The sequence below is a fragment of the Colobus angolensis genome, unplaced genomic scaffold, assembly GCF_000951035.1.
Source record: "Colobus angolensis palliatus isolate OR3802 unplaced genomic scaffold, Cang.pa_1.0 Scaffold16, whole genome shotgun sequence".
Taxonomy (NCBI): domain Eukaryota; kingdom Metazoa; phylum Chordata; class Mammalia; order Primates; family Cercopithecidae; genus Colobus; species Colobus angolensis.
The window spans coordinates 17,235,041-17,249,369 of NW_012114710.1; the positions used below are offsets into that span (position 1 = coordinate 17,235,041).

The 14,329-nt window shown below is 41.8% G+C and overlaps 2 protein-coding genes across 6 annotated transcripts in view; both read left to right on the forward strand.

Moving 5' to 3' along the window:
* TPD52 (tumor protein D52) overlaps positions 1-2,985 on the forward strand; it is a 44,960-nt gene extending 41,975 nt beyond the window's left edge. For all 4 annotated transcript variants that reach the window (XM_011937143.1, XM_011937145.1, XM_011937144.1 and 1 more), the window contains one exon: positions 243-2,985. In XM_011937143.1, coding sequence (XP_011792533.1) covers positions 243-362 — 120 coding nt within the window. In that variant the 3' untranslated portion in view covers positions 363-2,985. The remainder of the gene's footprint in view (positions 1-242) is intronic.
* Positions 2,986-8,555: 5,570 nt separating this feature from the next.
* Positions 8,556-14,329, forward strand: part of MRPS28 (mitochondrial ribosomal protein S28) — a 102,713-nt gene continuing 96,939 nt past the window's right edge. Inside the window, exon 1 of one of the 2 annotated variants that reach the window (XM_011937148.1) lies at positions 8,556-8,780. In XM_011937148.1, coding sequence (XP_011792538.1) covers positions 8,586-8,780 — 195 coding nt within the window. In that variant the 5' untranslated portion in view covers positions 8,556-8,585. Of the gene's footprint in view, positions 8,796-14,329 lie in introns of both variants that reach the window. The other variant, XM_011937147.1, reaches the window with a different exon arrangement.

The window sequence follows — 14,329 nt, forward strand, 5'->3', positions numbered from 1 at the left end:
GGGGGAAAGAGGAGGGGTAGAGTTTACCAGTCTGAATATTTCAGCAAGGGAGAATGCATGAGTTTTACTATAAAACCACACTGAACATTACAACAATACTAAATTCCATACATATATAATAATCACTGAGCTATAAGGTTCCTGATGTATTTGCTCTTGAAAGTAAATTAGAGTTACTTTATGCAGAATCAGCTAGTTTTATGTTTCATAATGTCTTTCCCTTTTTTGAACTTTTTTTGAAGTCTAAAGTAGGGGGAACCAAGCCTGCTGGTGGTGATTTTGGAGAAGTCTTGAATTCGGCTGCAAATGCTAGTGCCACCACCACGGAGCCTCTTCCAGAACAGACACAGGAGAGCCTGTGAGATTCCTACCTTTGTTCTGCTACCCACTGCCAGATGCTGCAAGCGAGGTCCAAGCACATCTTGTCAACATGCATTGCCATGAATTTCTACCAGATGTGCTTTTATTTAGCTTTACATATTCCTTTGACCAAATAGTTTGTGGGTTAAACAAATGAAAATATCTTCAACTCTATTCCTGGGAAACACCCTTTAGTGTACATTTATGTTCCTTTATTTAGGAAACACCATTATAAAAACACCTATAGTACCTGGGGACATTCACTAGAATGATCTAAGAAGCTACAGATTGTCATAGTTGTTTTCTTACTTTACAAAATTGCTCCAGATCTGGAATGCCAGTTTGACCTTTGTCTTCTATAATATTTCCTTTTTTTCCCCCTCTTTGAATCTCTGTATATTTGATTCTTAACTAAAATTGTTCTCTTAAATAATCTGAATCCTGGTAATTAAAAGTTTGGGTATATTTTCTTTACCTCCAAGGGAAGAACTACCAGCTACAAAAAATATTTTGGAATAAGCACTGTTTTGGTATAAGGTACATATTTTGGTTGAAGATACCAGACTGAAGTAAACAGCTGTGCATCCAATTTATTATAGTTTTGTAAGTAACAATATGTAATCAAACTTCTAGGTGACTTGAGTGGAACCTCCTACATCCTTATTTATCACCGTTTATGACAGTAAACATTTCAGTGTATTGTTTATTATACCACTTATATCAACTTATTTTTCACCAGGTTAAAATTTTAATTTCTACAAAATAACATTCTGAATCAAGCATACTGTATGATTAGTAGGCTGAACTATGAACACTGTCATCAATGTTCACTTCAAAAGCCTGAAAGTTTAGATCTAGAAGCTTGTGAAAATGACAATATCAATCACATTAGGAGAACCATTGTTGTCTTCATTTAATCCATTTAGCACTATTTAAAATAAGCACACCAAGTTATATGACTAATATAACTTGAAAATTTTTTATACTGAGGGGTTGCTGATAACTCTTGAGGATGTAATTTATTAATAAAAATCAACTCATCATTTTCTACTTGTTTTCAATGTGTTGGAAATTGTAAAATGATACTGTAGAACCTGTCCCCTAATTTGAAAACTGAGTGTCAGGGCTGAGTGAACCAAAGTCTCTAGACATATTTGCATAAAGGCCAAGGTATTCTAATAACTACTTACTCAACACTACCACCTTTTCCTTATACTGTATATGTTTATGGCCTACAATGTTGTATTTGTTATTTATTAAGTTGTGATTGTTTTATTGTTTATGCCAAATGTTAATTGCCAAGCTTGGAGTGATCTAAAGCATTTTTTAAAAGCATGGCTAGATTTACTTCAGTATAAATTATCTTATGAAAACCAAATTTTAAAAGCCACAAGTGTTGATTGTTATAAAATAACATGCTGCCATTCTTGATTGCTAGAGCTTTTGTTAGTACTTGGATGCAATTAAAACTATGTGCTATCACATGTGAAAAGCTTAATAAATTCTGTCTATCAGTAGTATAGATCTCAATATTTATTATGAGACCAGTGGTCTGGAAACAGCTTGTTGTATTACAGAATCAACTGGAGTCTATGCTAAAAAAAAAAAAAAAAAAAAAAAAAGATTTTTTTTTTTTTTTTACCATCCTTAAATTATTGCTTAATGGTATCATATTAACATATACTAAATAAGGGCTTTAAGGAACAGGCTGTTGAAGCAGTGTCTCAGAGGAGTGGATCTGTAGAAGTTTGTCTTTCTATAGAAATAATTGTGCTTACTGAACATAACTGTTAAATTATTTTTTCTACCAGCTAGTCTGCTTTTTTAAATTCAAACATATTCTTTTGATCACATTGTTTCTTGAGCATCCTGCCCTGCTACTAACTTTTCAACAAGGCAAAATGGAGTAAAGTGGCAATTTCTTTAGTTGAGTGAAATACCCTCAAGTCTCTTTTCTGCCCAAAAAGGGAAAAGTGATAGAAATTGGGGTGGGAAGTCGGGTGAGTGGATGAAGGTGGGTATTGGGGATGGCTGTGAAAGAAAATATTGGAGAATCACTTTTCTGGGCATCTACCTATACTTAATCTAAAAAATAAAAAATTAATCTACTGTAAAGTACTCTGCCCCTTAAAGGAAGTATTAAAAAGAGGATGGATTTAGAAAAAAACATGAATTTAGAAATATTCAAAGTGGTTTTTGTGGCAGATTCAATATTATGAATTCACAGATATTTAAGGAATGAGAAACAGCAATTAGTAGAAATGCCAGAAAGAGTTCCTGGTTCCTCTTGTGTTTGACACTAAGAAAATAGCAAGAGTGTGAAATCTCAGATACTTAAGAAATCTCACAGATGTAAGGACTCAAGTGTAGAAGAAAATATCCCCTTCTTAAAAAAAGAAATGTCAATTTATGGAGTTTGTGGGAAATAGAGCAAGAATTCTTATGCTTACGAGAGCCAAGTAATCAGTGGAAGAGAGTAGAGTTCAAAACTGGATTATCACCTTAGCAACTTAGAATAACTTGAAATAGAAAAAACCACATTTAATTTGGACTGTTTCTGGATCTGTTAAGATATACACAGTCTATTTTTTGTATAGTATTGGAAAATAAAAATTCTATAATTTGGGTATGGGTTCTTTTGTATACATTACCTGCCCATTGAGGAAAGGGGCAAGTCCATTATGCAACTTCTCTCCAAACCCTTCATGTTCTGGATATGATACTTAAAGAGCCATGAGCAGCTACATTCTGGTTATCAGAAGGCATTTATTAAATGACTGCTTGCTGCATATGTGCCCAAAGAGATATCTTTAGTAAACATAGTAATTAGTAGAAATGCCAGAAAGAGTTCCTGGTTCCTCTTGTGTTTGACACTAAGAAAATAGCAAGAGTGAGATCCTACATAAGGTCATTTGTCAGAATGATGTTTTTGTTTGTTTAGAGTTGGCTGACCTCCAACTCCTGGGATCAAGGAATCCTCCTGCCTCAGCTTCCCAAATAGCTAGGACTATAGGCATGCACCCAGCCATGTGTTTTCTTTATAGCTCTTAAAGCCCAGATGAAAAAAAATCACATTTTTGCCCATAGTGAAGAAACACTTGGCCATTGATTAGTCCTTATTTTCAGGAATTGTCCTGTTTTCATTGGATTAGAGAGACCCTGTGTGGGCCACAGTTAATGTAAACCATTATCACTTTTAAGTAAACCTGCACACCTCAGATTTCATAATTTCCTTATTGTTCTGACTCAAAATGAACCAAGGGGCTTTTCACTTTTCGTTTGTAAGTTCTCAGAGGGTAGGGGTCTGCATGTGCTATATCACCTGGTGGAATTTTGTACTTAAATAAATGCTATCTGGCAACTAAAATTCTTGCCAGCTCTCATGTAATTTTGATGTTATTTACTGAGGTTGGTTGGTAGTTTGATTATTTTATTAATTTGGCGGTTTTTTTATCATATAGAAAAAAACCAAATACAGTTTTGTTTGAATATTTGTAAATGGATGTGATCTTTCACTTTATCACTCTCCAGCATGCTTTAAAGTTTCTCCTTGGGTTCTAGAATTGATTCTCTGTTCTTATTTTCCATTTTGACTATTTTTCAGTATTAGAACTCTTCCAGCTCCTAAATGCTATTGTCTATCTGTTGTCATCTTGTACACGATCCCCTTAATGATCTTATCCATTTCTATGGGTGAAATGGCTATTTTTAGAACGATACTAATAGCTTCCCAACCTGTATCTCCAGACATGTTGATGGTGGTGGCCCTCCTTGAGCAGCTGCTGTGAGGACACCAGCTGCAGCAAGGGAAGCATGGCTGGGGGCTGCATGCTCCGCAGGGCTGGCAGGGGCCGGCAGTAGGTGATCCCAGCAGGAGCCCTGCCTTACCATGTTGGCAGGGCAGGAGCTTGTGCTCCTGGGTGCAGCTGCAGCTGCCCAGCCGCAGCTCCAGATCCAGGCATCCCTGTGCTCTTGGGGGCCTGGGAAGTCCCCTGCCCCTGCAGGCCTGGAAGTGCCTGCTCTGGTTTGGAGCAAAGTTGTGACTGAGCTTGGGTGCTGTCACAACCTGGCTAGGTGTGTGCATCCTCAGGGTGGCGCTGACATGCCAGGTCCCTGCTACCTCGGCCCCCTCCTGACTTTGGGCACCAATGAGCACGGGAGGGTGGCGAGGGTGCTGAGGGTGGCTTGGTGTGGACAGCCTGGGTGCTGTGGATGGCATATTGATGATGGCAGGAGGCAGGTTCCTAGGTGGGAAGGGGTGGGTCCCTGTTGAAACCCCACCTTCAAGCCAAGGACAGCCTGAAGCCTGGGGGCCAGGCTGCCAGTTTTAGGTAGAGCCCACAACCCAGACCGAGAACTCTATTAATGCATTTTGGCTAATTAGATGGTGCTTTTTCCAGGCCCACTATTCTCCATTCTGAGCACATAAAAACCCCAGACTCAGCCAAACTTGCTACTCATCAGGACAACCTGCCCGCAGAAGGGACCACTTGGGGTCTCCTGAGTGCTGTTCTGTCACTCAATAAAGCTCCTCTCTGCCTTGCTCACCCTACAGTTGTCCATGTAACCTTATTCTTCCTGGATGCAGGACAAGAACTCAGGACCTGCTGAACAGTGGGAGCGAAAGGAGCTGTAACATGTTCCTGGCTGGCTTGCCAAGCTGTGGGTGGTGACACGCTCCCAGACTGCAGAAAAGAAGAGTGGTGACCCTTCTGGGGACCCAGACCTTGGGATTCCCTGAGCTAGAGAATGCTATAACATCATAGCCTTCCTGCCTTTCACCGGCACCAGACAGCTGCCCCACATGACAGGAGGCAGCAGCAGAGCCAGGCCAACTAAGGAGCCATGGGCTGGAGTGGGGTGGTGGGACTGAAAGAGCTGTAACATAAACAAGCTGAAACACCCCCCCCTCTTCCCCCACCATCAGTCACCACGCTGCAGGCAACAAGAAGAACAGGAGCCCACACCTTGGGGCTCCTCAAGCCAGGGCTGTGACATGCTCTAACACCCTCTTAGGGACTCTGAGGTTCCTGGCAACTCCGAGCTTTTGGGTTTTACCACGTTTCCCTTGCCCAGACACTGGTGCCTGCAGCAGAGGCTGGTTGTGGTCCATCTGGTCCAGCTGCAGCCTTGCACAGAGCCAGTGCCTGTAGCTGCTCACCCTGCTGCAGCAGCCAGTGTGCCTGGCTAGGTGCAGTGGCTGGAACCTGCACTCACTTGCTCACACACCCCTCACCAGCCCATGCCTGGCTTGCCCTTGGCAGGTATGGGATCCGGGCCAGCAACACAAGATGAACGCAGCCTGCCAGGCAGAGTGGGCAGAATGAGCCCAGCAGACATGAGGAAAACTCCAGCACAGGTGCTGCAGGCCATGGAAGTTTCCAGCTGGCGAAGCGACATCCTAAGAACCCTGTGACACTATCCTTTCTTCTAGGTTTGCACACATGGTTGAGGCATGAATTTCTAGTAAACTCGTGGTCACCTCCACCTAGCCATCAATAGCTACTATTCATTAAGTGCCCAGGCATTTTACACTCATCACCTTTAACTCTTTACTCAGGCATGTGGCAATGTCACCATTTTATAGATAAGACCATAGCCAGTAGCTGTAAAGTATTAGGCTTGAACTTAGCAGTAGACTGCAACTATTTTCTGTTAACTTTCCTTGGCTGTTTTGAGATGGAGTCTCACTGTGTTGCCCAGGCTGGCCCTATACTTCTGGGCTCAAGTGATGTTCCTGCCTCAGCTTCCTGAGCAGCTGAGACTAAAGGTGTGCAGTGCTACCTAGCTAGGCCTGTATATTTAATAAAGCAAGGAGTGGTTAGAGCAGGATCAGAATCCTTAAGATGCCATATGTCAAAACATCACTATTACAGAGGATGCTACTCTTGGCAGTTGTATAGGCAAGGAGAAAGTGTGCAGACATCCCCCTGTTGACTCCCTCAGTTCTTTACAGTCCCTCTCATTTGATGCTTCTGATCCTCTACCAGAGATAGAACTAAAGCCAAATTTGAAGTCATTTGATACAAACAAGTTTTTTTTTTTTCTGTCACCCAGGCTGGAGAGCAGTGGTGTGATCTTGGCTCACTGCAACCTCCACCTCCCGGGTTCAAGTGATTCTCCTGCCTCAGCCTCCCGAGTAGATAGGATTACAGCCATGCATCACCATGCCCAGCTAATTTTTCTATTTTTAGTAGAGACGGGGTTTCACCATGCTGACCAGGCTGATCTCGAACTCCTGACCTCAGGTCATCTGCCCTCCTTTGCCTCCCAAAATGCAGGGATTACAGGTGTGAGCCACCATGCCCGGCATGTGTTAGAGACTTGAGTTTTGCACTTTTCGCCCATGCTGGAGTGAAGTGGCAGGAACATAGCTCACTGCAGCCTCAAACTCCTGGGCTCAAGTGATCCTCCTCCATCAGCCTCCCTAGTAGCTGGACTACAGGCATGCACCACTACACCAGGCTAATTTTTCTATTTTTTGGTAGAGACCGGTTCTTGCTATGGCCTAGGCTGGTCTCGGACTCCTAACCTCAAGCAATCCTCCCTCCTCAGCTTCACAAAGTGCTAGGATTACAAGTGTGAGCCACTCTGCCCAGTCAGACTGAGGGTTCTTGAAGGCTACTGGCCATGCTCTTTACAATTTACCATACTCTCTCTGAAAAAAAGTGGAAGTAGCACCATCCGTAGAAAATAATTCTAAACTGTTTTAGGCAAGAGTCCGTTAATAGTCTCGGGAGATAAACAGTTTTAAGTGCCAAGAGGGAGAACTCACCTGGAGAATTTATTGTAGGCCCCTTAATGAATTTGTAAGGACTACCGTATAGATAGCTAGTAATAATTTTATGTGATTCATACAATTGTGCACCATTCTGAGATCAGTGTACTTCGTGTTCTTACACTATCTATACCATTAGAGAGCATCAGAAAAGCTTAAAATCCATAGTCAAGGCATTCTTAAAATAGGGTCTGTGATCCTAAAAATAAGTACTTGCAAATGAACTGGAAAGGTGTGTGCCACCAAAATAAACCTAACTGTGGATTAAACTGCCGGGTCAAAGATAGACGGACAGCTAATTAATGAACACTTCCTCAAGAATGATGTTAGGCTGAGTTTTGAACAGGGTGCGTTAATTTTGGGAATTAACACTGCGGGAGAAAAGGGAAAGTAAATCCAGAGTGAGGATGGGGGGCCTATGGTGGTGCAATACTTAGGGACATTCCAAAACTTCTGAACTCCTAAGTTAGATAACAGGTATCTGGAGGTGTCAAAACGTTTCAGAAAAACTACTGTTTTTGTAGCGTGAGTGGACCGGCCGCAGAAGTGGCAAAGGACAAACTTGGATGCAGGGTTTCGCAAATGTTGAGTGAGCCCTAATCTGTGCCCGGTGCTAGGGACCCTACAGCAAAGTTCCTCCTTTCAAAGTTTAAAAAGTTGGGAGTAGACACTAAATATTAAATATTTAATATTAATATGTGCATATTAGAAAGTGCTACATGGTACTAAGAAAAACACAGGTGCCAGAGAGTCTGCATCTGGGCTTCCACTTCTAAATAGGGTAATCAAGGAGACCCTCATATTTGAGTGAAGACCCCAAACTCGAGCGCTGGCGGGAGAAGGAAGGTCACGTTAGCCAAATTTACAGTACAATGTGGACCAACGGATGCCCAGGAAGGCGAAATTCCTGAAACTTAAACGTACTTCTAACGCAAAACTTACCGGGCCCCTTTCCAACTATTTTTTTTTTTTTTTTGAGACGGAGTCTCGCTCTGTCGCCCGGGCTGGAGTGCAGTAGCCGGTTCTCAGCTCACTGCAAGCTCCACCTCCCGGGTTTACGCCATTCTCCTGCCTCAGCCTCCCGAGTGGCTGGGACTACAGGCGCCCGCCACCTCGCCCGGCTAGTTTTTTGTATTTTTTAGTAGAGACGGGGGTTTCACCGTGTTAGCCAGGATGGTCTCGATCTCCTGACCTCGTGATCCGCCCGTCTCGGCCTCCCAAAGTGCTGGGATTACAGGCTTGAGCCACTGCGCCCGGCCCCTTTCCAACTATTTAGCCCACCAATTTTAGCTTAAGTCTTTCCCGCTCCACGCCACTCCCAGATGAAAGGCAGGCCCCATCCCGTTGGCCTTCAGCGCTCTATGGCCGGTGGGCGGACCTCTTATCGCTCCGCCCCATGACCTGCACGATTGCGGCGGGGAGGTCAAAGGTCAGAGGTAAAGAAGTCATGGCGGCGCTGTGTCGGACCCGTGCTGTGGCAGCCGAGAGCCATTTTCTGCGAGTGTTTCTCTTCTCCAGGCCCTTTCGGGGCGTAGGCACTGAGGGTGGATCCGAAAGTGGGAGTTCCACTGCCACGGAGCCTAAGACGCGCCTAGGCGGTTTCGCGAGCGCGTTGGAGCGGCAGTCGGAGCTTCTGCAGAAGGTGGAGCCCGGGCGGGTGAGAGGGAGTCGCGGGAACTACGCCAACGACGCGGTGGGCGAGGCCTGGAGTAGGGGCGGAGCCTGGCGTAGGAAGGGGAGCCGAGGGCCGAGGTCGGGTTTTCCGGAGTTGAGGTGGAGTGTGGCTCAGCCCTCGGCCCGTAGAATGCGTGCTTGGTGTTTTACTTCCTTTCGTTGTCCTTTTGTGTGGCATTTGCGTACTAGACCGGGTCTGTGCACGCTGCGCGCGTTTTGCTGGGGTTGAATGCTGATGAGAGGGTAACCAGCGGGGAGCGCTGCTAGGTAGGCGATCTAGGGCGATTTCTGGGACGCTGAGGAGAATGGGACTCAACACGGAGAGGCTGTGCTCTGCTGGGTCTTGTTCTAAACAGTAGCTCTAGCATGGAGCTTGCTGTCTGGATAAACATCTGTTAATTTAATGACTGGGTGATGAATCACTTTCTGAACTTGGGCAAGTGATTGAACTTGTCAGCTCTTCACCTCTCTTTTGTAAATGTCTTCTTTTTTAAAAAAGTAAAATAAAATCTCCATTTGTCTCAGCCGGTACTTTTGTAAAATACCATAAAGTTATAGATAAATGAAATGGAAGAAATAAAATTACAAGCCTAAATTTTTAATAATTAAACTCAGCAGACATGAAATTGGATTATGTACAAATAAACCCAATTTCTGTATTTTTCTTCCTGGGAAGTAGTACCAAACAGTTCACAAGACTGGCAGTGTCCTGGGTTATAGGGTCATTTTAGTAGCAATTACTGATGTCAAAATTTTTCTGAAATCCAAGGACTAGAAGAAGCCTGGCATATTAGTTTATTGTTTTCTGTTGTAACAAATTACTACAAATTGAGTGGCGTAAAACACCAGAAATGTGTTGTTCTTAGGGCTGTAAGAAGTCAGATGGCGTCGCACTGGTCTAAAATCAAGGTATTGGTGATGTTGTGTCCTTTTCTGTGGCTTCTGGGCGAATCTCTTCCTTGCCTGTTAACGTCTCTTCTACCTCTGTCTTCTACTTTTTTGTTCTTTGGGTTGTTTTGTTGGTTTTTGAGACAGGGTCTCGCTCTGTCACCTACGCTGGAGTGTGGTGTCATGATCTCAGCTCACCAAAGGCTAAACCCCCTGGGCTCAAGTGATCCTCCTGCTTCATAGCTGGGACTACAGGTGTGCACCACCACTCCCGGCGAATTTTTGCATTTTTTTTTTTTCTTTTTTGTAGAGATGGGGTTTTGCCATGTTGCCCAGGCTGGTCTTGAATTCCTGGGCTCAAGTGATCCTCCTGCCTTGGCCTCCCAAAGTGCTGGGATTACAGATATGAGCCACCTGGCCTGGCGCCCCCCTCTTCTCCGCCCGCCATCTTCTACTTTTGAGATCACTGTGATTAGGTTGGCCTCCCCAGATAATCCAAAATAATCTATTTTAAGATCAGCTGATTAGCAATCTTTTTTTTTTTTTTTTTGATTAGCAATCTTAATTCACCTGCAAAGTTAATTCTCCTTTGTCATGGAAGGTAACATATTCACAAATTCTAGAGATTAGGATGTGGATGTCTTTGTAGGAGGAGGGGGCACTATTCTTTCTACCATATATGGAAAAGGCATAAAAGACTAGCAGAATAGCGATGACTGACCTGAAGCCACCTGAGGGATGGATTTTAGATCCATCCTTGAGATAAGGCCATAAGAGTTAAGTGCAGTAAGGTTGAAAACAAAGTTCAGTGCTCCCTTCCAAATATTTGTATAGGAAAGGAATTTTTCCATTTCTTACCTAACATTTCTCACTCACACTTCACTCCCATTCACACCACATTCTAAGCCCCTTCGGAAACCCCCATAAAATAATTCTTAATTGCTGAGTTAATTGTGGTAAGAGTGAAACTTGTAGCATCACATGTGTAGTCAGTTAAGTGTTTGATACTCAAAATGTAATGTTTGTTTAATGAAGGAAACAACCAAGATGTTTTAGAGTCCCCAGAATTCCTTTTCCTTTCCTTTCCTTTCCAAGGCAGTTCAGTGTTTCCAGGAGGAGGCTGGGGTGTTTCCTGGCAGTCCCAGCACATCCGTTAGATTTTTCTCAGGTCAGCTCAGGCTCAGCAAGATCCCTGCGTGGTTGTTCTCCGTCTAACACAGTTTAGAAAACATAATTCTGCTAGATAATGGGTAAAGGTGTTTGGTTTTGATGTACAGTTCACCAGTTTCTTATTCACAAGTCTTTGACATCGTGGTTTAATGGAAATAAAATTCCCTGGGGAGGAGGGTATCAGGAGGCTGTGTTGTAGTCTTCATTCAGCAAGTTCCTGGCTTTTTTGAAGCATTTCAAGTTACGTGAACCCCTTTACTGCTGCTTTGTTGTTGTTGTTGTTTTTTTCTGAGATGGAGTCTTGCTCTGCCTCCCAGGCTGGAGTGCAGTGGTGCGATCTTGGCTCACTGCAAGCTCTGCCTCCCAGGTTCATGCCATTCACCTGCCTCGGCCTCCTGAGTAGCTGGGACTACAGGCGCCTGCCTCCACACCCGGCTAATTTTTTTTTTTTTTTCGTGTTTTAAGTAGAGACAGGGTTTCATCGTGTTCGCCAAGATGGTCTCGATCTCCTGACCTCGTGATCCACCTACCTCGGCCTCCCAAAGTGCTGGTCTTACAGGTGTGAACTGCCGCACCCGGCCTACTGCTTCTTAATTGATACCACTGACTTCAGTTGCCCTCTTGTTCAGGTCATTACACACACTGTGGACCAAAGTTATCTTCCTAAAGTTGGGCTCTGTAATCAGAGTTAATGAGGTTATTTATTTACTGTTCTCCTTGAGAATCTTCTAAATCTCCATTCACACTGCCTGCAATATTAAATATACAATGGTACATCTGTCTACTATGGCTTCAGAGGCCTACCGCCATTCAAGACCCTGCTTGGGTTAAAAGCTTAGGCTCAGTTCAGGCTGCCAGGTTCTGCCATCTTTCAACTGAGTGACTTTGGGCAACTTACTTAGCCTATCTACGTTTGCTGTCTTGTCTCAAAGTGGAGATAATGCTCCAACTGGAGTTACTGGGAAGTTTATGTGAAATAATACATTTAACGTGCTCTCAGCACATTGACTGGTACAGAGTAAGCTTTATTCAATGCATTTTAGCTTTTATGTGGCCCCAGCCATTTCTTCTCCAGCCTTCTGCTTTCCTGAGAATAGTTTCACAGAGATGTTTCCACAGTTACACAGTTCTTTGAAGTCCCATTGTTTTCTTAAACAATAATAAACTTTAATTTATCAAACCATGTAGATTCATCTCTTGTAACAGATGTACCGCTCTGGTGGGGGATGTTGATAGTGGGGAAACTATGCGTGTGTCAGCATAGGAGGGGTATGGGGATGTGTCTATACTGTACTCTCAATTTTGCTGTAAACCTAAAGTGCTCTAAAAAAATAATTTTTTTTGTTAGTGAATGAATATAAAATGCTATTTAAAAACATAAGGCGATATATGCTCTAACTAGAGGTTGAGCTGTGTCATTCAAAGAGACAATAAAATCAAGTTTTTTTCATGGCAAAAAGCCCAAAGCCAAACAAAAATATAAACACCAGAAAACAACCATGCACATGCCATTCTATTTAATCCCAAATGTAAGGACATTCATCATCACTAATATGTTAACTTGTGGTGCCAAAGTAACACGTGACACATCAGAATAAAATTTTTCCTAAGTTTTCCCAGTAGAATATGTTTCAGGAGGTCAGATACCTTGTCTTTCTTATTCTGTTGTATTCCCAGTGCCTAGCACAGTCCTTGACCCATAGTGGGCATTCGGTAAATATTTGCCAAATGTGTGAATGAATGAATAGTTCATGTAGTGCACATTTGAGCTTCAGTTACACCTGGCCTGTCTTTGAATTGTAATATATATGACTGTTCACAAACAATTGTGCAAGAATAGTACAGCCTTGAGCATGTCAGTTGAATGTGCCTATCCAGAATAATTGAGTAAAAATAATTTTAAGAGTAGTAAGAAATTGAAAATACCTCATTAGTTTTAGTTTTAGTATTTATTGGAAGTTTTCAGTGTTTTTCTAACAGATTTATGGTAAGGAATTTGAGGAGTTGTTGGGTGTTGATAGGAATTCAACTTGTGAAAAAACTAACTTTACCTCTTTTGAAGTTACTGGACCTATTTAATTGAAGAGTTTCCTGAGATTACAAGATGAATAAATGCCAATTGTATATTCAGGATTTTTGAAAAATATTGTTTACAAATTTTATAAAAAGTAATATTTGGTTACTTTAGAAAGAAAATTTAAATAGCCCTGAAGGTTATTATGTGAAATGTAAAAGTCCCTTTTTCTTTCTTTCTCAAGGCTGGAGAGTGTGTTTTTTATGCCTAGCTACAGAGTTTTATATTAACACACGTATAAGTATAAGCTAAGTATTACTATATATTTAAAAACATTAATTGGTTCATAGTATGAATACCATTTTAAACTATATTACAGTTAAAGAGTGTAAATTCTGCAGTGACGCAATCTTGGTTTAAATCCTGGTTCCTTTACCATTTACTAGCTATGTTGCCTTGGAAAATTACTTAGTGTATCTGTGTAACTCCTTTTCCCCCTATGTCATGAGATTTTTATGAGATTAAATGAATTCATTATTTACAACACTTAACACAAGTGCCTGATACTTAATAAGCACTTAGTATGTTTTAGTTGCTACTGCTGAAAATTGCAATTTTTACCTAAGTAAGACTATTTTTCCTTGTCATTACATAATATTTGCTTGGTACTCCATGGTGTGGATGTAGCATAATTTATTTAAGCAGGAAAGCCTTCATTATTGAACTTTTAGGTTGTTTCTGTTTGTTTTTGTTTTCTGACACAGTATTACAGTGAACATATGCATTTTTTGCATACTTATGAGAGTGTATTTGTAGGCTATATGTTGGGTAAAAGTGTACACACAATTTGAGTTACAGCCTGTTTGTACTGAACTCCCACTTACAGTACATGACAATGTCTGTTTCCTCAGCCCCTTATCTACACATGGGGTGTAATAGGTGGATTTTCTTGATATTCAACAATTAAAATACAGAAATTGGGAACTGGGATTATCATCCTCCATTCCTGATTTCAGTTTTTGATTTTTTATCATTGTAACTTCATGTTAACAATTTTTGACTTTATAATAAGTGCTGTCAATTTGAGCTCATAAAATGCACTTAAAATAACAAAATACTACATTTGCACTGTGTATATTGGGATTGTATGTAAGATTTCATTTGTAAAATGGTTTCTGCTTAAAATACTCTTTTTGAAGATGAATTTTGCTGTTCTCTAAACAAATCATTATTTCTTTACCCTTTATCCTGGAATTAGCTTCCCTGCCTGCAAATTCTGTTGTAAATCTCTCCTCTGACTTTTGTGATCTCACCAAACAGATGAAACTGTTTTTGAATGTTCTGGAGTTTTGTGTTTTACTACCTTTATGGTATACCCACAGCTCTCATTATGGTAAAGTGATTTCCAAACCTGTTTTGTCCTGTTTTCTTTTTTTTTTTTTTTT